Here is a 24256-nt window from a genome sequence, read left to right as displayed (position 1 = left end):
CCCTATGTATAATAGTTTATATCTACTAATTGTGTGTGCTTTTTTGTGGCCCAGTACATGATTGCTTTTGCATTCCACGCGTTTAAATAGAGGCAAAGTTCTCTCTACACATAGCAATTAAATTGAGCTTGATTTCTTTCTTCTCACACTTGGTTTTGTCTGCAGACTTATTTCCGGAATGGGAGCAGTGAAGCCTGGGGAGCGGTTGTGGACCGAGTTCTGGTCCCGGCCCAGCCTGCAGGACGCCTGCCGCTGCCACGGACTCCAGGAGGAGAGGCTGGGGGCGGGGCCGGGTGGGACGGTCAATCCGGTTGCCAGGAGGCGCGACCCGGACACAATGGGGTCTGGGAGTTGGGCCCTGCAGCAGTGGGGATCCAGACACCCCACCTTGCCTTCCTAGCCAGGAGACACAGGAACAGGTCAGTGCATCCACTTCGGGCCCCCCTCGGGTAACAGGTACCCCCTTATCTCCCCCTCGCCCCGTTATCCTCCCTCAGTGTTCCTAAAACATCTCAGTTCTCCGGAACCCCCGGGAATTCCACTCCCGCAGTGCTGCGTCCAAAGTTGGCGCGCGCACACACACCCCTACTAAACTCATTTTGGGGCTGGGGGACGGGAGACGGCCTCGAAGCTGTCCTTGCCCCGCGCCACTCTGGAGCCCGGAAAGCTGCCATTTGTTTCTCTGGTATCTGGGATACGCGCGGGCCCCGCCCCGGAGTCGGGCCCATCTGGAGGGAACCGGGAGCGCGTCCCCGGAGTCGGGGCGGAGGGGCCGGAGCCGCCACCTTTTGTCCGCAGGTGTTGCCGGCCGCAAGCGCTCCCACCGCGCCATGGGCTCGGACGTCTGGGTCGGCCCGTGGCGGCCGCACCGGCCCCGCGGCCCCATCGGAGCCCTCTACAGCGGCCCGGGGCCCAAGTACAAGCTACCACCCAGCACCGGTACCAGCGGCGGGCCGGGGGCGGGGGGCCGGCGGGGGCTGTCCGGCAAGGGAGCGGCCGGCGCCTGGTGATGCTGGGGCTCCCGGCAGGCTACATCATGCACGACCCGTCGCGGCCCCGCGCCCCGGCCTTCACCTTCGGCGCGCGCCTCCCGGCACAGCAGACATCGTGCAGCCCCGGGCCAGGCCACCTGGTGCCCGCTCGCATGACCGTGCGCGGCCTAGACAGCGGCCCCGCGTACTCCATCTTCGGCCGCCCGAGGCACGCGGCGCCCTTCCTCACTCCCGGACCGGGTCAGGAACCTGGGGCCCTGGCTTCCCGAACGCCTAGTCGCCTCCCCTCGGGAACCGCCCCCGCCACCGCCCCGAGTCCCCCTTGGGCAGCCTAACATTCCAAATTCAGTCCCCCTCCCCGCCCACTTCTGGACCTCAAAACAGCTCCAAGCCTCAACGGGCTTTGACATACCGTGGCTCGGATTCCCCCTAATCCCTGGACTCTGGCGCGGGTCCCCACTAGGTCCCCAACCCAGTTCTGGCCCACGCCCCGGTCTGCCCCGCAGGCAGGTACTTCCCAGAGCGAGCCGGGAACGCGGCGTACCCCAGCGCGCCTCGGCACACCATCGCTCCCCGAAACTGGGGCCTCCGCCTGGAGTCACAAACCCCAGGTGAGCCCAAGAAGGCCCACCCTGCACGGGCAGCGGCGGGGACACCGGCTAGTCCGCAAAGACCCACCCTCACTGGCCCCCGCAGGCCCCGGGACCTACACTATGCCCTCGCTCCTGGGCCCGCGCGTAGTCGGCAAAGTCTCGGCGCCGAATTACTCCATCTACGGCCGCAGTGCGGTGGGCAGCTTCTGCGAGGACCTCAGCAAGGTCGGGGAGGTGGGGGGTTGGCGCGGGGCGCGGCGAGGGGTTGGCGATCTGAGGGCCCAGAAGCTGGACACAGCGCCTCTCCTGCCCCCACCCTACGCAGACACCCGGGCCCTGCGCCTACCACGCGGTGAACCCTGGGGTCTACAAGCCCCGGGCCCCCCAGTTCTCGATGCTGCCGCGGACTTCGTTCCCTCAAGGCAACACCTTGAATCCCGGCCCTGCAGCCTACAACGTGGACCAGGTGGTCTGCAGTTTCAGGGTCAAGGGTCGGAGGCGGGTAAAGGGGCCCGGGTCGGGATCTAGGGTCAGAGGGGCGAGTTTGGGGGCCGGGAGCCCAAGGCCTGCAGACAGCACTAGGCCAGCGACGTCTCCTGGGTCCGCAGCACCGGAAGCCTCGCGGCTGGACCTTCGGGATCCGGCACTCGGACTACTTGGCCCCGATGCTGACCGAGGCGGACGATGACCCGCTGGGCGGGCGCTGCCCCGCAGATGTTTCTTAAAACCTCTGGAGCCAGCAGCGTGTCGGCCTCTTTGTGCTAGCGACGGCGGGAGGGCGGAGTCCAGGCTCCCGCAGGCCCTCGCGATTGGTCAGGACAGAAGTGCGTCAGTCGTCCCGCCTCCCCGAGGCGGCGATTGGCCTAGAGCCCCGCACGTCGGGGGGCCCCGCCCCTCCGCGGCTCAGGCTCAGCGATCAGTCCCGAGGCTCTCACCCGCCGCAAGACCAGGCAGACCCGACTGGGATCCGAAAAGAACCGACGAAGGCCACCGAATAGGACAGGGGTCCTGCCCGGGGTCAGGTTGTGAGGCCGAGACCAGGGATCCAGGTGAAGAGGGAACGGAAAATAAACTGTGAGATGGAGAGGCGTGCCCAACTCGGACACTGAGAGGGGGACACAGAAGAGAAAGGGGCCCGGGGTCGGGACATGTGCACTTGGCGTCAGCAACACGGACGCAGGGCGGCGACAGGTACCAGGTGTGTGTGGCAGCCCAGAGTAGCAGCAGCCCCAGTGACCCCAGGCCCCCTGGCCCCATCTGCCCCTCCCGCGCCTGCTGACCAGTCCCGAGGAGGGAGCCAGAGTTCAAGCAGCTGCCGGGGCTGACCCACCTGAAGCAAGGAGACATAAAGGGCTTCTCGTGTACTGACCTGGACTGGGTACACAGGGCGCGCAAATCCTTATGTGGGGAGGGGTGGCCACCTCACGACACAGAGGTCAGGCCCAGAAATTTGCTGCCCCCAGGATCGTTGCAGAGCCCCACCACTGTCCTTGATACTGAGGATAACCCATTGCTGTCGGACACCCGCTCTGTGCTGCCGCCACCTTACTACCCATGCCTATGGGCCATCTGGTGATTGTGGTGCTGACCCCAGCTCTGGCCAAGTCTGGGCAGCAGCTGGCACGGCCAGAAGCCTGGTGCCAATAGCCTGGGGACAAATGCCCTGAGGGCAGAGTCCTGGCACTTGCCCTGGCTGGCTGTGGCTGCAAGGTTAGAAGAAACTTCCTCTCCAGGGCAGAACCTCTGACCTCAAAGAGGCAAGCAACCACCAGCAGGTCCTGACCTAAGCCTGGCCCAGACAGAGCCCCCAAAGGCAGGACCCAGGCTTCTCACTCCCCAGGACAGAACCTGAATCTCCCTTCACGTCAGCCCCCAATAACAGGAGCAAGTTATCCAGCTTCTCCTCCTTCAGTTCCCCAGACAGGACTCCCAAGAGAAGAGTTGGGTACTCCTCTCCCTCCAGCCCCCAGGCTTGTGACCCCAGCAACAGGCACCAGGACAGTTTATTTTCCATTCCCTCAGCTGGACACCCACTATACTGATCAGTTCAGCTTCAGTTCAATCGCTCAGTCATGTCCAACTCTGTGACCCCATGGACTGCAGCACGGCAGGCTTCCCTGTCCATCACCAAGTCCCGAAGCTTACTCAAAACTCATGTCCATCGAGTCGATGATGCCATCCAACCACCTCATCCTCTGTCATCCCCTTTTCCTCTTGCCTTCAACCTTTCCCAGCATCAGGGCCTTTTCCAATGAGTCAGTTCTTCGCATCAGGTGGCCAAAGTATTGGAGCTTCAGCTTCATCAGTCCTTCCAATGAATATTCAGGACTGTTTTCCTTTAGGATGGACTGGTTTGATCCCGTAGCTGTCTAAGGGACTCCCAAGAGTCATCTCCAACGCCACAGCTCAGAAGCATCCATTCTTCAGTGCTCAGCTTTCTTTATAGTCCCAACTCTCACATCCATACACAATTACTGGAACAACCAGTAAATGCTTAACTCCAGCTGAGGCCTAACCAGGGATGGTGAGGAGAAATATGGGGGTGGGGAAGTGACTCTGCAGGTGTACTCAGCATCCTTGCCCAGCCTGTGTAGGTTAGCAATAGATGTGATGATAATGGGGTACATGGGGGTACCTTGGATAAGCTGGAGTCTATTCATGAATTCACTGTTACCCAGAAACCAAGGCAGGTACAGGCAGGCTACTAACTGGTCATCGATCTTGGTTATTGATGGAAAACACAGGCCAGAATCTCTGAAGGATCACTAGGGAGGATATTGATCAGTTACTCATGGGTCCCTGGACCTTGGTCAAGACCATCAATGGAAATTTAATAGAAGTCACTAATAGGGACTTGGTTTAAATAACCAATGGGCCTCTGATCAATCATTACTGGGCCATAGGATGTTGATCCATATATTTGATGGGCTACTAGTGAGAACTTATCAGAACCAGTCCTGTCATTGGTCATGATTTTGGACATCTGTCAAGGTTGCTGATGAATCCTTGGTCAGGGTCAATGATGGGGTCACTGATTAGAGGCCACTGAGAGTCACTGGGAGCCCTATTGCAGGGGAGGTTGGCCAGATACAAGGGTTGCAGGGGTGAGTGGGCTGCTGGTGCTGTATTGTGGTCAGGAAGCTGGTTCCTGCAGACGGATTCCTGCAGGAAACAAGAGATGCGACAGCCACCATCGACAGCCTGCCATTCATCACAGATGACCTGACCAGGGTTTGCCTCCCGGATGTTAGAGACCCCTGACCTATGAACACACAGCCACAGGCGATCTGACCCAAAGCCAGCGTCAGTGTCCCACATCAGAGGATGCCTGACCACCCACTCAAGAGGGTGACCTGACTGACGCACCTGTCATCCCATCACATAGGGCACCTGACTGTCCATGTTCAGGATCCCTCATGACTGATCCGAGTGTCAGCCTCCCCCACACCTCCCAGGAAGCTCCAGGATCTCCATCACCTGCAGACCCCTTAGCCGCCCACACATAGCCCCCACAGCAGTGGACAGCCGGTCTGCAAAGATGGCAGGCAGGAAGTAGAGAGAGGCCGCAGTCCCTAGCCGGGCACTGGCCCTGGAGCCTGTGTAGCCTCCCCATAGAGGTCCCCGAGTGGCTGTGGCCTCTGCTGGCACGGATCTCTTTATCTCCGCTCGTAACTCGGGTAGCCTGACCCTGTCTTACCCTGCCGCAGCCAGGGTCCAGCCTCCCCGCTCCACTCCCACCCGGTGACCCTTATCCGAGCAAGACCGACCTGGTCCGGGTCTGGGGAAACTCCCAGGGCCCTCCCGCCGAACAAGCTCTTCCGGACCCCCACCGCTGAAGTCAGTCACGGCCGCTCCAGATGTCTCCCGCCCCCTCCCGAGCCTTCTGTAACTCCCTCTCCAGGGGACCCGGCAACCGAGGGTACATCAGGGGCTGCAGTCTGACGACACGCGAGACGCGGAGTGGATCCACGCCGAACCGAGTCTCGGCAGGCTGGCGCGGGGCCGCCGCTCTGACCGCCACGGGCAGCCGGCCGTAGGCCGCGGCCTGGAGCGAGGGAGCGCGGCTGCTCCTGGACGGCCTGGGGTCACCGCGCTCCGAGAGGGGACAAGAAGAGATGCCCCCGCCCCGGCTCAGCCCTACGCCCGGAGACTCCCTCTCTCCCGGGCCCAGCTGCTCACGGCCCGCTGGACACAGCAACGAAGCCCGAGAGGCCTGCAGCCATGCGCGCGCCGGCATGCCGGGCTGGGGAGCGGGGCGGAGACCCCACCCGACGACGGGTGACCACATCCGGCGACTGGGGACGGCGCCGAGCGAGCGCGGCCGCGGCGGAAGGGCACGGCCACGGAGGAAGCCCCGCCCCCACACGTGACTTCCGGCGGGCCTCCGCCTTTGGCGCACGCGCACCGCCCGGCGCCGGCCCGCGCACACGGCCGTCTGCGCGAGCGCGTTGTCGTTGACGCATGCGCGCTGACGTCGAGCTGGGCGGGTAGTCCGCGGTGCCGCCCCGGCAGCATCTCGAGACTCGCCTCCCCGACCCTGGCGCGCGGTGAGCGGGGAGCACCTGGAAGACTCGCAGGCGCGTTCCGGGAGGCTGCTGTGAAAGGGGCTCCCGGAGGAGAGGGGCTGGAAACGTCTGGGTCTGCAGGCCCACCTTATGCACAACTTGGAGCACGTTTTGTAAGGAAGGTGGTGTGAACAAGCTAAGGGACGTGTCCAAGGTCGTGCAGCCGAGGAACCGTCGGACGGGCAGAGGCCGGACGTGTAGGAGTCTTCGAGAGGATCCTCCCAGGAGCGCCTGAACAGGTGAGGGGGGATTCTAAGACCTCCTCCTGGCAAATCTCCAGAGGCCCCTGAGAGAGGCACGGAGGTCACCGAAGCAGCGGCAGGACATGAGTCCAGAGCTGCCGTCGGGTACCTGGCTGTGAAGAGTTGGCGCGAAGCAAGCAGAAACCTTCTCTAACGGGCCGGCTGCCAGCTGGAAGTGTACGTGCGAGGGGCTGGCGGGGGCTTGGGGCCAGGCGGAGCGCTGCAGACTGCGGTGCGCGTGGCGCAGTTTCCGCGGGGCCGGGGGCCAGAGCACTGTGGCAGGAGTGGCCTCAGGAGAAGGGCTGCAGAAGGGCCAGAGGAGTCAGTCTTGGGAGGGTTGAAGCCAGAAATTCACCCACCTCCTCTTAAGAAATGGGTGTTTATTGCAAACAAACAAATATGACCAAGAATCCGGCAGAGGCGTGTGCATGGGATGCTTTCCGTCAGCTCAAATGCAGGCGACGGCTGAGCTGTTAGAGAGCTGCCGGGGCCGAGTGGGATGGGATAGACAGGCTCTCAGGCTGAAGAACAAGAGGGACAAGCATGAACGCTTGGTGACGCCTAAGCTGGGGTTTGAGGTTTCAGAGGTGAGGCCGTTGAGCCGGGGTGAGTGCTAGGTGAGCAGCTGCTGACAGCAGAGCCTGTGTAGGGCTGGTCCTCCAGGTGGAGTCAGGGATCTCCTGAATGATGGGGGCACTTCTGGCTTCTGACACTCTTTGCTCTTTTCCAGAAGCATCAGGTCCATGCTGCTGCTGACTCGGGCACCCAAAGCTTGGCACAGGCTCTTTCAGCTCAAGGCTCTGGCCCTCCCTGGGACCCCAGGAGGCAAGGCCCAGCATGTGAGATACCAGCCCTTCTCAACGCCAGGCCCTGCAGAGACAGGCAGGCAGGACCAGCCCCAGGGTCCTGGCCTGCGAACCAGGTTGCTTGTCACAGCCTTGATTGGGGCTGGAGTGGGTGGGGCCTGGCTGGCCATGAGGGCCGAGAAGGAGCAGTGGCGGCGGCAGCAGCGGACAGAGGCCCTGCGGCAGGCTGCTGTGGGCCAGGGCGACTTCAGCCTGCTGGACCACCGGGGCCAAGTGCGCTGCAAAGCTGACTTCCGGGGCCAGTGGGTGCTGCTGTACTTCGGCTTCACTCACTGCCCTGACATCTGCCCCGACGAGCTGGAGAAGTTGGTGCAGGTGGTGCGGCAGCTGGAGGCGGAGCCCGGCCTGCCCCCGGTGCAGCCCCTCTTCATCACCGTGGACCCCGAGCGGGACACCGTGGCCGCCATGGCCCGCTACGTGCAGGACTTCCACCCGAGGCTGCTGGGCCTGACTGGGTCCACCGAGCAGATCGCCCAGGTGAGCCGCAGCTACCGCGTGTACTACAGCGCTGGCCCCAAGGACGAAGACCAGGACTACATCGTGGACCACTCCATCGCCATCTACCTGCTCAGCCCCGACGGCCTCTTCACCGACTACTACAGCAGGGGCCGGTCGGCCGAGCAGATCACAGACAGCGTGCGGCGCCACATGGCTGCCTTCCGCAGTGTCCTGCACTGAGCCCGGCCATTAAAGGGCTGTGACGGAGCCGTGTGCGCGTGAGATCTGTATCGGCCGCCCCTGCAGGCCCTGGCGGGCGGGGGGCTGGGGGCCTGGTGGCTGCCTCCTGGGGCGCAGGGGACAGACAACCCTCTCCCCTAAACACGACGGTTCGGTAAAGGGTTTGTTTTAAGGGACTGGTGGGATGGCAACACTTTATTAGGCTGGGCCAGCCAGGAAGCAGACGGCGCAGACGCACACCCAGGGTCCGTGGGGCGTGGGCTCCCTGCTCAGGGCTGGGCCGTGGAGGGGGCGGCGTAGGTCTGGAAGCGCTGGTGGGCCCGCTGGCGTGTGAGCAGCCTCAGGGACATGGTGTCCACGGCTGCCTCCAGCCCCGGCTGCTGGGTGATCTCCACTGTGTAGTCATTGGCCTGTAGGACGCCAAGCGTTAGCAGAGGCCGGGGCCACTTCCCTCCCAGACGCCTGGGCCACTCACCAGCTGCAGGGAGGCCAGCATGGAGCGGCACACTTCGAAGGCAGGCTGGCCTGCCACCAGCTTCGCGAAGGGACACCACTGGTTGAGCTGGCTGAACCGGGAGACCACCTGGTCCCCGTAGGTGTGGATGTCAAAGGGCACATGCTCCTCCTGCGGAGGGGAAGGGAGGGTCCCGGGCTGGCCCAAGGCAGGCGGCAGGGGACGCCATCCTCCGCCAGGGGCCCGCCCAGCCCGCCTCACCTGCTCCTGGAGCAGGGTCTGGATGGCCTCCTCCCAGCCCCTGATGTGCTGCTTCAGCTCCGTCTCCTGGACGAGCTCCTGCCTCGAGGTGGTCACGAAGACGTCCTGCTTCGAGGTGGTGACGAAGAGCTCCTGGGGGAGGACCGGGGCCAGCAGCTGGGTGCAGGGCCCGCCCCCGCCCCGCCCGGCTGCCCCCACTCTGACCTGGGCCTACCACGTTCCTTTGGACCAGCTCCTCATAGCGCAGAGACGCTGGCATGGCTTCCGCTTCTGCAAAAGTGCGGCCGTGAGCGTCTGTCCCTCCCGTCTTCAGGGCTCCTCAGGCCAGCAGCCCACTCCCAGACCTACCCATGTTTGCCTCTTCCCCGGGCTCTGCCCCTTCGGGCTCTGCGTACTCCTCAGGCTCCAGGAAGTCATCTGCTGAGAAGGGAGCACCCGGGCACAAGGCGAGTTAGGCTGCGGTGGGCGCTGAGCCCTGCCCCGGCCTGCCCCTGGAGGCCCCACCTGCGGCGCCCAGGTCTTCCACCGAGTCCTCCAGGCGGTCCTCCTCCACAGGCCACAGCCCCTGCTCAGCCCTCGGCAACCACCGCTCAGCCGCCTGTGCAGAGACAGCCCATCAGAGGCACTGCTGTCTCCCACCAGGCCCCGCGGGGTCCACATGGTGGCCGGTACTTGCCTCCCTCCTCTGCATCTTCCGGAGCGTCTCCAGCTGCTCCTTCACGTGCTTCCAGTACAGAACCTCCATGTCTGCGCACACAAGCCTCATGAGGGGGCTCCCTCATCCTGCCCAGGCCCACCCAAGTCCACTTGGCCTCCGGCCTCCCGAGGCTGAGGGGGGCGGTGCAATGTGGGGTCAGCCTCCCTCAAAGAGCCCCAGGCCCCAGGCTCACCTGCGAAGGAAGGGCCCTTTCGCCGGGACCTCCTGCTGTCTGTGTGGTCAGCATCTGCAAGAAGCCCGGGTCAGCAGGGGCCGAGCTGAGGCCCACAGCCGCACCCGACCCTGGGCCCCACGCACAGGCGGCCAGGTACCACTGGTGGAAATCCTGCAGCTTGACGGCACCCTTCCTCTTACGCTTCTGTCCTGGCGCCTCTTCCACGCGGGGGGGCACAGAGTAGGGCCTGCCTGGGGGCAGACAGGCAGTCCCGGAGCACAGCCACAGCCCAGGGCCATCTCCGTGCCCACAGGCCGTGGAGCCCCAACCTCCACTCAAGCCGGGTGAATCCAGCCCCCACCCCCAGTGCCCAGGGGCCATGCCCGCCGCGTTACCTTTCCTGAAGGGCTTAGAATCTGGAGAGTCGAAGGGGTCCAGGCCCTGCCAGGGGTCTGGGGTGTCCTGAGCACAAGCAGACACAGGAGGGTGGAGGACACGCACCCTCCCCTAGTTGAGAGCTCAGGGAGGGGGCACCCTGGAGCTGCAGCAGGGAGGCCCAGCGCTGGGGGAGGAAGAGTGCTCAAGAGACGCACTGCCGAGGGCGCCCCCCCCACCCCCCGCCGGGCTCCAGGCCGCCCGCCCCTCACCTGCAGCCTGGATGCGGGCTCCGGGGCCTCCTTCCGCTCCCGGAGTGCACACCTCCTGGGCTGGGCAGCACTCTGCAAAGGAAAACCTGGGATTCCCCTCTCCTCCTCCACCCAGGATCCCAGGCCGCCAGCAGCTCTGCTCCGGGGCCAGACATGGGGAGCCCTGCAGAAAGCCCCTGGGGGCAGGAAGTTCAACGACGAGAAGGTGAAAAGCTAATAAAGATTTAGGCGATAGGAACTGGACGAGTGGCGGCGAGATACTTCCTCAAAGAGAAAAACAGACGGTGAAGAATCCGCCTGCAGTGCGGGAGACCTGGGTTCCATCCCTGGGTCGGCAAGATCCCCTGGAGGAGGGCATGGCGACCCACTCCAGTATCCTTGCCCAGAGAATCCCACAGATGGAGGAGCCTGGCAGGCTGCAGTCCATGGGGTCACAGAGAGTCGGACGTGACAGCAATTAGGCAAAAACAACCAATCGAACCTGACAGGCCCGCCCACTCCTGCCAGCCTGGCCTCGAGAGTCGGCTCTGGAGACCAGTGCCATTCTGGGTGCTGCCCCTGGGCACCAGTCCACCCCTGAAGAGCAGCAGCTGCTCTGCTCAGAGAGGGAGCCGTGAAAGCTGCTGTTGGAAAGGGCAGGGTGTGGGGCTGGGGCCGGCTGGCGGACACACCCACTGCCCTGGCGCACAAGGCCCAGAGAGCCGGCAGCCCAGGGGACCGCCTGCCCCACGCACGCGCCGTCCCCACCGGGGCTCGCCTGGCTGAGGGTGGGGGCTCAGCAGGCCTCCCTCGGGGTCCCACCTGCTCAGGGCTCCTGGGCTCCAGGGGCTCCATAGGGACCTCAAGTGCTGAGGCCTCAGGGGGCTCTGCTGCCCCTTCTGCATCCTCTCTGTCCTCTCCCACGCCCCCACCTCTGGGCGCTGGGCCGTCTGGAGAGGAGCCTGGCAGGGACACGAGACAGTCAGCCTCGGGAGCCAGAAGGCCAGGCAGCGGGGACTGCGCCTGGGGATGAGGTGCCGTCCCTGCCGCAGCGTCACCTGTGGGGAGCAAACAGCACGGCACACTCGCGTCACACCGCTGCTCTGTTTGCTTCACTTTAGTTTTTAGTAATTTTCCTCTTCAAATGCTGCCGCCTCTGTCTGCTCAGAGAGAAAGCTGGTCTGGGGGCAGCCACTGAACCAAGACAGCACAGCTGGCCAAGGTGGGCCCGGGGCACGGAGGCCTGCCCCCGAGCCTTAGCCCCCCAGGCTGCAGCGCTGGACAGGGTGGGTGCTGAGCGCAGAGGCCCTCCCCAGCCCCCCCGCAGGCCCGCCTGGGAGCTCGCTTCTCACCTGGCTCCTGGGAGGTGCTGAGTGCCGGGCCGGGACTCCCGCACACAGAGACTTCCATGGGCTGCTCCTCGGCCCTTCCAGGCTCTGCGAGAGAGCAGGGATCGCACACGGTCAGCCCTGCTCCCCCTACAAGGTCCCTCCTAGGCCCCACGCGGCCAGAACTGGGGACAGGGAACACAGCCCAGCACAGGCCGCGGGCCCTCTGGGGCTGAGCCAGCTGTGGGCAGAGGCCCCGCCCAGCAGGCAGGCCCGAACAGTGGGCGCGAGCCCGCCTCGTCCCTGCCCAGGTCCTCACCCTTCGGGTTCCACGGCTGCAGGGCCTCCATGAGGGACACGCCCAGCGGCTCCAGCAGGAATGTGCCTCTGGGGTGCGGTGTGCACGTGTTCACCCTGAAGTCCTTCCGGCTGGCCAGGACCTCCCCCTGACAGCTGGCAAAACATGGGCGCTGCAGAGCCCCTTCCCCAGCAACCCCCCGTCCACCCAGCAGGCGCCGCCCCGCACCTGTACAGGGGGGTGCTGTTCTTCTCCATCTCGTCCGGGGCGACCAGGGCGTTGGGCAGGAGGGGGATGAGGGTCCCCTGCACAGAGGCCAAGAGCGGGTGAACCGTGGGAACCCATGGGCCACAACAGCACCCTGCACCCCCCGTCAGCTAAACGCAGGAGGGGCACTCACACTGAGGACCTGGTCATCCCTGAGATCCACGTTAGCACAGGAGTCAGAGAGGTCGTCCAATGCCCGGAACTGTGGGAAGACAGAGGGCTCAGGGGGGCCCGGCTGGCACAGTGGGCACCGCCAGACACCCAGGAAGCCTCACCTTCTGCTCCGCCTCCTGGGGGGCCCTCGAGCTGGCATCCCCAACGGTCCCGCCTTCCGGCGTGGAGGACAGCTGCTTGGCCTGCCTGAGAGAACCAGCGCAGGGGCACCGCGGGTGAGGGCCGCCCGGGCCACACGCGCAGCGGGCACACGGGCACCCCTGCATACTCACTTCTTGCCCGAGATGAAGTCGAGAGCCTGGTAGACCAGGGAGTAGAGGTATTCCACCTGGCAACCAGAGCCAGCAGTGAGGGCGAGGACGGAGGGGCTCCCAGAGCCCCCACGTGACGCGCCCAGCTGCCAAGACGCCCGTGTTCTCTCCAAACTCCTGCCCGTCCAGCTGCCAAAATCCCTGCTCCAACCCAACCGCCACACCTCCCCAGCACTGTCGAACAGCTGGAGCCCCCTCCTGCGCCCTCACTCCACACCGCCGCAGCTGCGGCCACCCGAACCCTGCAGCCCGCACCCTCAGCCGCGTCTGACTTCATGAGGCTCGCCAACCAGCCCCCACCTGCGGGAGCGCCGCGGGTCTCTGCCGGCCCATCACGGTGCAGCCATAGCCTGTGGGGCCCCACTGCTAGGGGTGAGCGTTGGGATTCTCCGGATCCTGACCACAAAGCACCCACCAGCAGGATGCAGACACGCACTGCCTAAGCCCCTCCCTCTGGTGACAGCGCCCAACAGGACAACGTGCCCCGAGGGCACGGATCCCACCCCCCAGAAACGAGGCCCGGGAGCGCTCCTAAGCGTCTGTCGCACCGCACTGTGGTCCATACGGTCTCATCACTCGGATCAGCGCCGGTGCTGTCCTCATTGTCAACGAGGTGAACCGAGACTCAGAGAATCGGAGCAGCCCCACCAGCGATGGGTCTAGGACCCGCACCAGGGACGCAGAAAGCCAGCAAAAAGCCAGACTCCTCAGTCACACATGCCACATTTCAAGGGCCCAGGAAGCTCACGTATCAGATCACAGATTTCCATCAGCTCGGAAGACCAGTAAGACAGAGCTGCCTACCGCCTGCGCTCCCCTCACACCTCCTAGACTTCGCGTTAACATTTCACTGCACCTGCTGGAGGCTCACATCTGCCCATCTACGTATTTGACCACAGGCGCAGCTTATGTTTGTGCTTCCAAAGTTAACTGCCAATATTCCTTCTGGGGACAAATGCAGGACACAAGAATCCGATTTCATAGGCTCATCTGAGACAAAAACCAATGAATTCTCAAACCGTCTTCATAACTCACGCTGCCCAAGGTGGGTCCTTGTGCCAGCTGACCTGCAAGCTGGTGGCTTCCCCTCCTCTGTCCGGAGGGGTTCTCAGTACCGAGCTCCTCAACACATTTCTAAACTCTTCCTTCTGCGTGCCTTTCGTTCCCCGCCCCCACTAAACTGCCAGCTGAGTGGATCAGTGCTGTGGCCCACTCTCCCCTGCTTCTCCACAGGAGGACGGGCAGGGCAGTGCCGCTGGAGGAACATCTCCAGCATGCGCACAGATGCCCTGGCAAGTAGCGAGGGGCGCTTCACCTCCACTGGACTGCCGGTGCTTTCAACTCGTCTTTTATTTCGCGTTTCCCTCCACAGCGTTGATCTTTAGCCACACCTCACTCTCCGAGTTTCTTATACAGTGGCTGGTTCTCAGAAGCTGACTTACGTGCCCCGTGTGAAAGCTGGGGCCTCAGGCGTGGGCCCTGCAAACCCCTGGGCCCGTCTTCTCGGCACCGTCCCGAGAGGTGTCTTTTCTCTCCGCGGCAAGCCCGTCAGCCGCGCTGCCGACCTGCTCCCCCTCTGCTGGGTTTCACCCACGCCCTCTCCCGGCTCCCCTTTCCCCGCCCCCTCCCATGTTCCAACACCAACTGTCACTGAGGATAGTTCAAACATCCAGACATCTCCCTCCCTCCCCCAACCTCCACCACCCGGGGACTCTAACTTGGTAAGTGTGGGTGAGGCCCAGGCACTGGTGACTCTTTGGACTGGAGCGTGGGTTGAGAGTCACTGACTCAGTTACTGACAATCTCTCTTGCGGGGGGCCATGTGGCATGGCAGGCAGCATCCTAGACCCCCACCCAGGGAGCAAACCCGTCCCCCGGAAGCATGGAGTCCTAACCGCTGGACCACCAGGGAATTCCCAACCCTGCTACTGTAAACCCATTCTGTTCTTCCGTGTTAAAAGGGGCAAGGGCTTGGAGGAGGAGGTGGGAGGTGCTGCTGGGGCAACTGAGACAGGGCTGAGCCTGCCACCTGCCCCAGCGAGACGGCAGACCTTGGCCCCAGCAGACACTGCGTCCAGACCGCAGCCAGGCGGGCCCACCTTCTTACTGTAGACGCAAGCGGAGCCCTGGATCAACAGCGCTGCCTCAATGAAGTTCATTGTGGTCTTGCCTTTGTCAAAAGAGATGCAGATCTGGTCTAGCTGCAAGACACAAGGGACAGTGGGAAGTCTACACACCCTCCTCCTGGCAGTCCACGCAACCCACACCCCACCCAGTGCCAGTGGCGCGAGGTGCCCGTCACCACATGCAGCCCTTCCGAACAGCTCCGGCTCTGCCTGGGGCTCGCCAGCTGTCCGTTTTTTTGGAGGGGAAAGATAGGTCTTTGTGATTTCCCCGACTTCCTGTAACCTCTAAGACCTAGTGTTTTGGAAGACGCAGGCCCCTAGAGTGCATGACCCACACACGGCCAGAGCTACACACCAGCTCCTCTCCAGAGGTGCTCGCACTGCGCCCACCCTAGTTGGGGCCAGCTCAGCCAAACTCCAGCAGGAAGACCCCACTTCAGGACGGGGGACCCTCAAGGGTGGGGAAGAGAGAGACAAAATGCTGGGATCTCAATCCTTCGAGCAGGAAACACTTCCAAGTACGTCATCCCCCTTCCTCTGCAACTCCTGACCCCCAGCCTCACCTGAGACCCGGTTCTCACCACCCCTTAAATCTGTGTCCACCAACCACATGCCAACAATCCCCAAACCCATCTAAACCAGCTTCTCTAAGGTAAGAAAGAATGTTCTGGCAGCTGTGTGGAAAATGAAAGGCGGAGGAAGGCAAAACTAGAGGCAGAGAAACGAGGGCTTCAGGGGACAGAAAACGTTTGGGGAAGTGGACATACGAAGCAGGAGAGGGGCAGACCAAGCAAGCAGGTTCACCAGGCATCCCCAAGCACCCCGCTCAACGCAGCTCCAGCTAGCATAGTCCTCTGCATTCTCTCAGGAGACTGTGTGTTCAAGCAGAGGTCAGTCGCCAGATCAAGTGTCCACTCAACATTTATTCTGCACCCACTGTGTGCCAGGCATTCTATTAAGCAAAAGGGAGAGAGAATGAAGGTAGTTCCTGCTCAGGCAGAATTTAAATTCTAGTGCGGAAAGACCATCAACAAGTTAGAGACCAGCTGAAGATGAGCATTCTGAAATACAGAAGGTGCTACAGCAGAGAACTGTTTTAGACATGGCAGTCAGCTGATATTTAAACTGAGACGTGCAGGACGAGAGAGAATCAGTCATAAAAAGAACTGGGCAAAAAAATGTCGCCATTGAGTACAGAAAACGTGTGTGTGTGTGTGTGTGTGTGTGTGTGTGTGTGAACAGACTGATTGGTTCAAAGAACAGGTGGAGAAGATGTGTGTGTGTGTGTGTGTGTGTGTGTGTGAAGTGCAGCCAGGAATGAGCCTCGGTGTTGCAGACTGATTGGTTCAAAGAACAGGTGGAGAAGAGCCTAAGTGAAGTCACCCAGTCGTATCCGACTTTTTGAGACCCCGTGGACTGTAGCCTACCATGCTCCTCCGTCCACGGGACTTTACGGGCAAGAACACTGGAGTGGGTGCCATTTCCTTCTCCAGGAGGAGAGCCTAAGACAAGGCTAAGACAGTGAGCAGAGCCAGATGCAGAGAAGGAAGCCTGGCTTCTATCCTGGGAGCAATCGAAAGGGGTGTTAGGCAGGGCAGTGCTGCGGCCTGATTCTAAAGTGTCGCACTTGCTGCTGGGTGGAACGTGAATTGGATAGAGCCAAAAATAAGAGTAGGGAGTCCAAGAATAAGGTTTTAACATGAATGGGAGCCAGCCTGTGGCCTGGATCTGAGAAAATGGAAGAGAGATTAACTGAAGTTCTGGTGACATAGCTGATAGAAGCCACGGGACAGCTCGTGCGCAGCGCCAGGCTTCCCGAGCTCTGAGCTTTCACTCTGAGGAACACTGGCGCTGTGTACCAAGACCAGAAAGGCTGAGCTCTGACCAGGAAAACAAGGGGCTCTCCTTTAAGTTGATGATCAATTCCAAAGAAATGGTGTTTTTAAACTGTGGTGTTGGAGAAGACTCTTCAGAGTCCCTTGCACTACAAGGAGATCCAACCAGTCCATCCTAAAGGAAATCAGTCCTGAATATTCATTGGAAGGACTGATGCTGAAGCTGAAGCTCCAATACTTTGGCCACCTGATTCATAGAGCCGATTCATTACAAAGACCCCTCCCCAGGAGGAGAAGGGGACGACAGAGGATGTGATGGTTGGATGGCAGCACCGACTCACTGGACCCGAGTTTGAGCAAGCTCCAGGAGACGGTGAAGGACACGGATGCCCGGCATGCTGCAGTCCATGGGGTCACAAAGAGTCAGACATGAATAAGCGAGTGAACAACGACGACAACTCCTTTAACTCTATTAAACCTGAGGTGCTGGTGTGACGTCTAAGCGAGAATGTCAAGATTAAGAAGCTGGATACGCAAACCAGAATCAGGAAAAAGGCCTGGAATGGAACTATAAACCGAGGGAGGGGGGAGTAAATAAACAAACCCAGCAACTGTCCTCATACAAGTGGTACTTAAAACCATGGAAATAAGTGAAGTGGTTTAGGGGAAATGTGTAAAAAGATGGCTCAGGCCACGCCCTGAGGAGTTCAACAGTGAGACTAGACAGGAGACAAAACCTGTTTCCAAAGAGAGGATGCCACCAACTCATCAAATGCTGCTGAGCTGAACAAGACGGCTCTTCTGGTGACCCCTGGATGTGGTGGGAAGGAAGTCGTTATTGATCAACGCAAGAGCAGTCCAAGAGGGCTAAGCAGTGCAAGTGAAACGCAGAAATGGAGCGGACAGCTCTTTAACGAGGTCTGGACATACTGTCAGATATGAGGGAGGGGTTAAATGCTGACGGTGGAGCACGGGCTTGGAAGTCTAACATAAGATCTCCCTCCTGCATCGTAACCCAGACCTCTGGCACAGCCACACATGCACACAAATTCTCTCCTACTCTATTACAGAAAAGTGCTGGTCGCCACTCACTAGATCGACCTCAAGGCTCATTAACAGAAAGCGATCTCTAATGACAGCTCCAGGCTAATCAAGTAAGGGGTGATTTCGAGGGCCAAGAGACGGAGCTAGGAAAAAGCGAACGAGCCTGCGGATGAGTGCAGTCAGCGCGCCAGACGGAGGCGGCACACGCCCGAGAGGCGGCAGAGCCCCGCGGCCCCCGCCCCGCGCCACTCCCCGGGGCCGCCCTCACCTCCTCAAGATATTCGCCCAGCTGGGCCGCCACGTCCACCTCCCAGTTCCTGGTGAGGTCGCGGATGGGCAGCAAGAGGTGGGCGAAGCGCGCCTCCACGTCCTCCATGTTCGGGAGGAGCCGGATCGGCCCGGGGACCGCAGCGCCGGCTTCTCGACGGGCCGGTGCACTCAGCCCGCCACTACTTCTGGCGCCATTTTGCTGTTCCCGCCCAGGAAGACACGTAGCGCGCAGCGACGCGCGCACAACTTGACGCAGAGCGGCCTCCTCACGCCGGAAAGGGCGCAGGACGCGCCGGAGGCGGGGCGTGAGCGGGGCCGGGGCCCGCGGCGGCGGTGGGCGGGGTGGGGCTTGCAGCTGCGGCCGGGGCGGGGGTGCGGGGCGGGGCTGGCGCGGAGGGGCGGGGCCGGGCGGAGGGGCGCGGCCGGCGCAGGGGGCGGGGCCGGGCGGAGGGGTGGGGCCGGCGCGGAGGGGCGCGGCCGGCGCAGGGGGCGGGGCCGGGCGGAGGGGCGGGGCCGGCGCGGGGGGCGGGGTCGGCGCGGAGGGGCGGGGCCGGGCGGACCCGCGGATCGTGTCCAGCCCGCCGCGTAGCGGACATGGCGGGCTCTCGGCTCCCGCGGCAGCTCTTTCTCCAGGGCGTGGCCGCCGTCTTCATGTTCGCCTTCGCTTCCCTTTACACGCAGATCCCGGGTGAGGGCGCCGAGAGCCGGGTGCCAGCAGGCGGGACCCCCCCCCAACCTGGGTCCTGTGACCCCCTCATCTCCCCGCCCGACACACCGATGTGTAGGGGCAGTGAGGTCCAGGCCCGGATGCATGGGGTCGGGGGCTGCGGTTTGTGTCCTGCGAGTCGCGGGGATGTGGGCCGTAGGCAGGCGTGCAGGGGTCCTTTTCAGCACGGTTGTGGGTTCTGACCTCGGCGGGAGGGTCTGGAGGGTCTGCAGGCCTTGACTTGTCGTGAGGGAGAATCTGCGGGTCCCGACCTGGCTTGGGGAGGGCAGATCCGCAGGCCCTGGCTGGTGGGGGGAGTCTCGTCTCCGCGGGCCGTTTCCTGGGCCTGCCCTGATGTGTCCTCCCACAGGCCTGTACGGCCCGGAGGGCATACTGCCTGCCCGGAGGACACTGCGGCCCCAGGGAAAGGGCCGCTGGCAGCAGCTGTGGGAGACCCCCACGCTGCTGTGGGAGGCCCCGCTTCTGGGGCTGGACACTGCCCAGGGCCTGGAGCTGCTGAGCCTGCTGGGCACCGTGCTGGCCCTGGGTGCCCTGCTGACGCGCCCGCTGCGCCACCCCCTCGTGTACCTGCTGCTCTGGGCCGCCTACCTGTCTGTCTGCCAGGCAAGTGAGGCGGTGCCACTGGGGACCCTTGCCTCCAGCTTCCTCCAGGCCCACCCGCCCTCTCCCCAGCCCAAGCTTCCTGACCACCCTTCTCCCTGCAGGTGGGCCAGGTGTTTCTTTATTTCCAGTGGTGAGTGAATGTTGGGTCTGGGGCTACAGAAGGCTGGGTGGGTGAGATGGGCTGGGATGTGCTTGTCTCTCCCAGGAGGATCCCCTTAGGGGAGCAGCCTTGATGGGGAGGAGGGCCTCTGTGCTATTCTTTCTCCCCACAGGGATTCCCTGCTGCTGGAGACAGGTTTCCTGGCCGTGCTGGTAGCCCCTCTGGGGCTGCCCCCCAACCACAAGCAGGCCCCCCAGGGCAGGCCAGGAGGCGTCTCCCCCCATGAAGGCCTCGCCTTCTGGCTCGTGCGTTGGTTGCTGTTCCGCCTCATGTTTGCCTCGGGTGTGGTCAAGCTGACTAGCCGTTGCCCCGCATGGTGGGGGCTCACTGGTGAGGGTCCCTCCCTGGATGTGCGGCAGTGTTGGGGGCTCTGCCCAGCCCTGACCGCCCACCTGTCCCCTGCAGCCCTCACCTACCACTACGAGACTCAGTGCCTGCCCACGCCGGCCGCCTGGTTTGCCCACCGCCTGCCCGTCTGGCTGCACAAGCTCAGCGTGGTGGCCACCTTCCTCATCGAGATCGCGGTGCCCCCTCTCTTCTTCGCTCCTGTTCGCCGCCTGCGGTTGGCTGCCTTCTACTCCCAGGTCGATGGGGTCCTTAGCCATCAGAAAGACAAGCAGGACGTGACCTTGCTCTGCACTGCCCAGAGGGCTCCACTGGGGATGGGTGTCTGCTGCCGGGCAGTCAGAAGGGCCTCGTGGGCAGAGGAGCTCGTTAGCCTGGGGTGTGAAGGTGTGCCTGTGTGGAGGATGTCTGTTCTGGGTCGGCAGGGGTGGCTGAGGAAGGGCCGTGTGAGGCACGCCAAGCTTGGGTTTTCTCCGGGTGCTGGTGGGAGCCTTCGAGGGGGTAAGCGAAGGCAGGGGAAGTGGAGTGGGAGAACAGAGGCCAGGAGGCGACTCGGAGAGCACAGGGGCCTGCAGGAGAGCTTAGCGGGGGAGATCGGGAGGGCCCGGGAAGGGAGCGGCCCCGGGAGCTGAGTCCAGACCGTCTCCAGGTTTTGCTGCAAGTCCTGATCGTCATCACTGGCAACTATAACTTCTTCAACCTGCTCACCCTGGTGCTCGCCACCGCCCTCCTGGATGACACACACCTGGCTGCCAAGTCTAGCACCAGCCGCCGCAAGAGGACGCCCAGCTGTGAGTGTGCGCCTGCCCCAGACTGCCAGCCGTGCCGCCCGCCCAGTGGCCTCGCTCTGCCCCAGCCGCCAGGCCGTAGACCCTCCAGCCCTGCTCCCAGCCGACCGTGACTGTCTTGGCCCACAGCCTGGCCCAAGGCCCTGCTGGCCGTGCTGGCCCTGCTGCTGGAGTTGGCCGTCTACGGGCTGCTGGCCTACGGCGTGGTGCACTGCTTCGGCCTGGAGGTGGACTGGGAGCAGCACGTCATTCGGTCCAGAACCAGTGAGTACCGGCTGGGGGCTCAGAGGCTGGAGGCTGCGGCGTCCCTCCTCACGCCCGCTTCTTTCTGCAGCCTTCACCTTCCACCAGTTCTCCCAGTGGCTGAAGATGGTGACCCTCCCCACCATGTGGCTGGGCGCGGCCTCTCTGGCCTGGGAGCTGCTGACCGCCCTCTGGAGGTATGTGGTGCAGGAGGGTGGGTGCAGCCGTGCAGGGCGGGCCTGACTGCAGTTCTGTTCTCCGCCCCCAGGTGGGTGCAGGTGCGAGGGTCGCTGCAGAAGCTCTGTGCTGCCGTGCCGCTGTCCGTCCTTGGCACTGCCACGGTGGCTTTGTTCCTGATCAGCCTGGTAGGTAGTCCTTTGGAGCCAGGGGTGGGAGGCAGGAGAGAGCGGGAAGGTCATTGCTGAGTCTCTGCCTGCCTCCAGGTGCCCTATTCCTACATGGAGCCCTCGAGCCATGGGCGCCTCTGGACCGGGGCCCACCGCCTGTTTGGCACCGTGGAGCACCTGCAGCTGGCCAACTCCTACGGCCTTTTCCGCCGAATGACAGGCCTGGGTGGGCGGCCGGAGGTGGTGCTGGAGGGCAGCTATGATGGGCACCAGTGGACGGTGAGGCCCCTGCCCGGGGTGCCTGACGACCCCGCAGGCCTGGGTGGGGAGAGAAGGGGGAGCCAGCCGTGCTGAAGGGGACCCTGCCCGGCAGGAGATCGAGTTCATGTACAAACCTGGGAACCTGAGCCGGCCGCCCCCCATCGTGGTGCCCCACCAGCCGCGCCTCGACTGGCAGATGTGGTTCGCAGCCCTGGGCCCGCACACACACAGCCCCTGGTTCGCCAGCCTGGTGCTCCGCCTGCTGCAGGGCAAGGCGCCTGGTGAGGCGGAGTGGAGGGGCGGAGCCTGTGGGGCGTCTGGGAGACCCGAGGGGGGCCTCGGGGAGGGCGGACGTTGAGCTGTGCCCCTGCGCCCTCAGTGATCCGCCTCATCCAGAACCACACGCCCAGTTACCCCTTCCACAAGCAGCCACCCACGTACGTGCGGGCCCAGCGCTACAAGTACTGGTTCTCACATCCTTGGGAGCAGGGGTGAGTCTGGGCACTAGGAGGGGTGCGGGGGTCTGCGAGCTGGCCCCACCTGAGCCCCCCATGCTGTTGCAGCCGGTGGTGGCGACGCCAGTGGGTGGAAGAATTCTTCCCATCCGTGTCCCTCGGGGACCCAGCATTGGACGTGCTGCTCGGGCAGTTTGGCCTTCAGGTAGGAAGGAGTCAGGCAGGCTGGGGTGGGCCGCAGGGGTGACTCCGGCCCACAGGGACGACCCCCCGGACCTTCCTCCATCCTGTCCTGCAGGACAAAAGCCCACCCCGGGCCCGCAGCTCCAGCAACACCCTGAGCCAGGCCCTCCACTGGATACGGAGACAGCTGTCTCCCCTGGAGGCCCCCGCCCTGCTCTGGGGGCTCCTAGGGGCTGTGGGGGCCATCAAGGTCATGCAGGCCCTGCTGGGCCCGCAGTCCCTGCCTCGGAGCAAGGAGGAGAAGCACAAGCCAGCCTCCCAGGAGGACTCGGTAGCCGCCAGCAAGCAAGCTTCCCCAGCCCCCAACATCAGCAGCAGCTCCCAGACCCCCCGGCGGAAGAAGTCGCCGTGAGCCACGCGTCCTGAGAGGGTCAGGGTCGCGCTTGCCTCTGGCTCTCTGCCGCAGGACCGCCCAGCCACCGTGCCTTAGCCAGCTGCCACGCAGATGCAGCTCAGGGTGCTGGCCTGTTGGGGGCACCAGCCCTTCTGCTTCAAGGGCATCCCCCAACCCCCACCATGTCCAGTCCCAGGACACCCTCTGGCCTGCTCCGCGGCCCAGGAGGCCCATGTGTGACCGGGCCCAGGGTCTGTCCCCAGACGTGGTAATCGGGGACCCTTGCCCTCTGCCCGCACTGCAGGGGTCTGAGTCGGAACCCCGACCCTGGCTCCTGCGCACTGGTTGGAGGTGGGGTGGGATGAGGCTAACCTGCTGTGGAAAGGACGGAAGACACCCCGAGGTCTCCTCTACAGCAGCCTGTCTGCACATCCAGATCCGTGAACCAATAAAGGCAATTGTGTCTGACCACGTTCCTGCCACTTCCTTCCCATGGGGAAGCCTGAGGGCGGTCGGCCTCTCTGCCTCTGACAGTGGACACAGCCCACATACAGTCCGGCTGATCGCTGACCAGGCTTCCTGGGTGCCTTCTCAGTCTAGTCCTCAACGTTCCCATCTGTGAAATGGACACGACAGCCCGGCCTGGTGCTGCCTGAGCCGCAGTCCAGCATGGCCTGGCCGACCTGTCAACTCCGCATGTCAAGGCTATGAGATCAGAGCTGCAGCGTGGGGCCTGGGGCCATGTGAAGGTTGGGGAGTTGGCCAGAACACTGCCCCCCCCCCCGCTCCTGCCCCCACTTCCTCATCTCGGGGGCAGTGCAGGGTCCTCACGCTGCATCTCACTTGGGCTGCACTGGAGAAGAGACAGGAGGTGGGCAGGGCCGGTGTGGACGCCCTGTCAGGGAACTTGTCCAGCCTCTAGCTGAGAGAGATGGGGTGTGGGTGGGGAGAGGAGGGAGGAGCAGAGGCCCTGGGCCAGGGGCAGGGTCGGCGGTTAGTGCCTCTGACCACTCCCAGGAGCAGGCGTTGAAGGTGCTGCTGCCCGGGTGTCTGGACGTGGCTCATGAGTAGGAGGCTGCCGGCTCCGTCCTCAGCCTCTGCCCCTCACGCTGTCACCTCCCAGACCTCTGCACAGCCCCCCGATGTGCCCAGCCTCTCCCTGAAAGTCACTGGGTCCCCCTCCAACTGACCCAAGTAGACGGTGCCCCATGCTCAGCCTGTGCCCACAGTCACATGGGCTTAAGGGGTCCTGTAACCTGAGCCTTTGGGTGCTGTCAGACATGACGAAGTGATCTATATGTGAGCTTGGCTTCAGAGTGTTCAGCCCTCTATATCCTCAGCTTCCATGTCTGCGGACTCAACCTCGCTCAGATTGAAAATAAAAAATAAAAGCAGAAAGTTCCGAAAGGGAAAGCTTGAATTTGCTGCATAATCGGCAACTGTCTCCGTAGCGTCTTCCTGGTATTAAGTATAAGAAATCTAGAGATGAGTTAGAGTATGTGGGAGGGTGAGTGTAGGTTTATGAAAATACCGCTCCATCTTATGTCAGGGAGCTTGATGCCTGTAGTGGCTCCTGGAAGCAATCCCCCTTGGATGGAGGGGAGACTGTCATATATTACAACTTAAAGACGTATTGCTTTTCTTAGGCTTCTAAGCTCAGTGTGTGAATCTCGTTTGCGGGGGTGGTTTCATGTTCCGTGACAGCTTTGAGATACAATTCACAGGCCATAGAGTTCACCTGCTTAAAGGATTCGGTGGCTCTCAGTAGGTTCACAGGCTTGCACATCCATCGCCATAGTCAATCTTTTATCGTCTCAAGAAGAAACCCCATTCTCCTAGGATGGTATCTTCCGTCCTCTCCTTCCCATGACCTAAAAAAACACTAATCTACTTTTTGTCTTCATGAGTGAGAGTGTTAGTTGCTCAGTTGTGTCCAACTCTTTGAGAC

General features: G+C 62.8%; 4 protein-coding genes and 1 long non-coding RNA gene across 12 annotated transcripts; 3 read left to right on the top strand and 2 right to left on the bottom strand.

Moving 5' to 3' along the window:
* The first annotated feature begins 217 nt into the window (after window positions 1–217).
* CIMAP1B (ciliary microtubule associated protein 1B) lies at window positions 218–2671 on the top strand. The gene is made up of 7 exons (XM_027968287.3): window positions 218–419; window positions 799–939; window positions 1029–1232; window positions 1499–1603; window positions 1689–1810; window positions 1911–2051; window positions 2194–2671. Exons 2-7 carry the CDS (start codon window positions 831–833, stop codon window positions 2308–2310), a joined length of 798 nt encoding a protein of 265 aa, XP_027824088.1. The 5' UTR covers window positions 218–419; window positions 799–830; the 3' UTR covers window positions 2311–2671.
* An 899-nt stretch (window positions 2672–3570) lies between these two features.
* On the bottom strand, window positions 3571–5882 carry LOC114114100 (uncharacterized). Its single transcript, XR_003588966.2, has 2 exons — window positions 5353–5882; window positions 3571–4747 (listed from the first exon to the last, which is right to left on the bottom strand). It is a non-coding gene; the product is annotated as an uncharacterized LOC114114100 (long non-coding RNA).
* A 179-nt stretch (window positions 5883–6061) lies between these two features.
* Window positions 6062–7963, top strand: LOC101121590 (protein SCO2 homolog, mitochondrial). Of its 2 annotated transcripts, none has more exons than XM_004007055.6 (2): window positions 6062–6389; window positions 7123–7963. In XM_004007055.6, exon 2 carries the CDS (start codon window positions 7136–7138, stop codon window positions 7934–7936), a length of 801 nt encoding a protein of 266 aa, XP_004007104.2. In that variant the 5' UTR covers window positions 6062–6389; window positions 7123–7135; the 3' UTR covers window positions 7937–7963. The 2 variants fall into 2 exon arrangements, with proteins under 2 accessions (XP_004007104.2, XP_004007103.2); XM_004007054.6 differs by having other exon boundaries at window positions 6062–6569.
* A 150-nt stretch (window positions 7964–8113) lies between these two features.
* On the bottom strand, window positions 8114–18000 carry NCAPH2 (non-SMC condensin II complex subunit H2). Of its 7 annotated transcripts, none has more exons than XM_027968283.2 (20): window positions 17801–18000; window positions 14627–14728; window positions 12489–12544; window positions 12318–12402; window positions 12176–12244; window positions 12004–12080; window positions 11797–11930; window positions 11502–11585; window positions 10972–11207; window positions 10171–10242; window positions 9919–9985; window positions 9667–9774; window positions 9542–9595; window positions 9328–9398; window positions 9156–9249; window positions 9000–9071; window positions 8866–8921; window positions 8652–8783; window positions 8412–8561; window positions 8114–8346 (listed from the first exon to the last, which is right to left on the bottom strand). In XM_027968283.2, the coding sequence occupies exons 1-20, from the start codon at window positions 17906–17908 to the stop codon at window positions 8206–8208; spliced, it is 1968 nt and encodes a 655-aa protein (XP_027824084.1). In that variant the 5' UTR covers window positions 17909–18000; the 3' UTR covers window positions 8114–8205. The 7 variants fall into 7 exon arrangements, with proteins under 7 accessions (XP_027824084.1, XP_027824085.1, XP_027824086.1 ...); XM_027968284.2 differs by having other exon boundaries at window positions 9000–9068; XM_027968285.2 differs by having other exon boundaries at window positions 10972–11111.
* A 366-nt stretch (window positions 18001–18366) lies between these two features.
* On the top strand, window positions 18367–22776 carry LMF2 (lipase maturation factor 2). Its single transcript, XM_027968279.2, has 14 exons — window positions 18367–18490; window positions 18879–19132; window positions 19234–19262; window positions 19405–19622; window positions 19698–19876; window positions 20287–20428; window positions 20555–20689; window positions 20760–20865; window positions 20937–21033; window positions 21112–21294; window positions 21389–21557; window positions 21656–21767; window positions 21840–21936; window positions 22030–22776. The coding sequence occupies exons 1-14, from the start codon at window positions 18397–18399 to the stop codon at window positions 22324–22326; spliced, it is 2112 nt and encodes a 703-aa protein (XP_027824080.1). The 5' UTR covers window positions 18367–18396; the 3' UTR covers window positions 22327–22776.
* The last annotated feature ends 1480 nt before the right edge of the window (window positions 22777–24256 follow it).

This window comes from Ovis aries, chromosome 3, assembly GCF_016772045.2.
Source record: "Ovis aries strain OAR_USU_Benz2616 breed Rambouillet chromosome 3, ARS-UI_Ramb_v3.0, whole genome shotgun sequence".
In the NCBI taxonomy this organism is placed as follows: Eukaryota; Metazoa; Chordata; class Mammalia; order Artiodactyla; family Bovidae; genus Ovis; species Ovis aries.
The sequence above is the reverse complement of the archived record's forward strand: the minus strand, read 5'-3'. Positions and strand labels throughout refer to the sequence as shown.

Excerpts from the sequence above, each read along its gene's own strand:
- CIMAP1B (XM_027968287.3), top strand. The coding sequence starts at position 831 with ATGGGCTCGGACGTCTGGGTCGGCCCGTGGCGGCCGCACCGGCCCCGC. Across the intron at positions 1,811-1,910 it reads TCTGCGAGGACCTCAGCAAG|ACACCCGGGCCCTGCGCCTA; the intron begins GTCGGGGAGGTG and ends CACCCTACGCAG. Across the intron at positions 2,052-2,193 it reads CAGCCTACAACGTGGACCAG|CACCGGAAGCCTCGCGGCTG; the intron begins GTGGTCTGCAGT and ends CTGGGTCCGCAG.
- LOC101121590 (XM_004007055.6), top strand. The coding sequence starts at position 7,136 with ATGCTGCTGCTGACTCGGGCACCCAAAGCTTGGCACAGGCTCTTTCAG.
- NCAPH2 (XM_042247963.1), bottom strand. The coding sequence starts at position 17,908 with ATGGAGGACGTGGAGGCGCGCTTCGCCCACCTCTTGCTGCCCATCCGC. Across the intron at positions 12,545-14,626 it reads CTTGCGTCTACAGTAAGAAG|GTGGAATACCTCTACTCCCT; the intron begins GTGGGCCCGCCT and ends TCTGGTTGCCAG. Across the intron at positions 9,250-9,327 it reads GGAAGATGCAGAGGAGGGAG|GCGGCTGAGCGGTGGTTGCC; the intron begins GCAAGTACCGGC and ends GTCTCTGCACAG.
- LMF2 (XM_027968279.2), top strand. The coding sequence starts at position 18,397 with ATGGCGGGCTCTCGGCTCCCGCGGCAGCTCTTTCTCCAGGGCGTGGCC. Across the intron at positions 18,491-18,878 it reads CCTTTACACGCAGATCCCGG|GCCTGTACGGCCCGGAGGGC; the intron begins GTGAGGGCGCCG and ends GTCCTCCCACAG. Across the intron at positions 21,768-21,839 it reads TCACATCCTTGGGAGCAGGG|CCGGTGGTGGCGACGCCAGT; the intron begins GTGAGTCTGGGC and ends ATGCTGTTGCAG.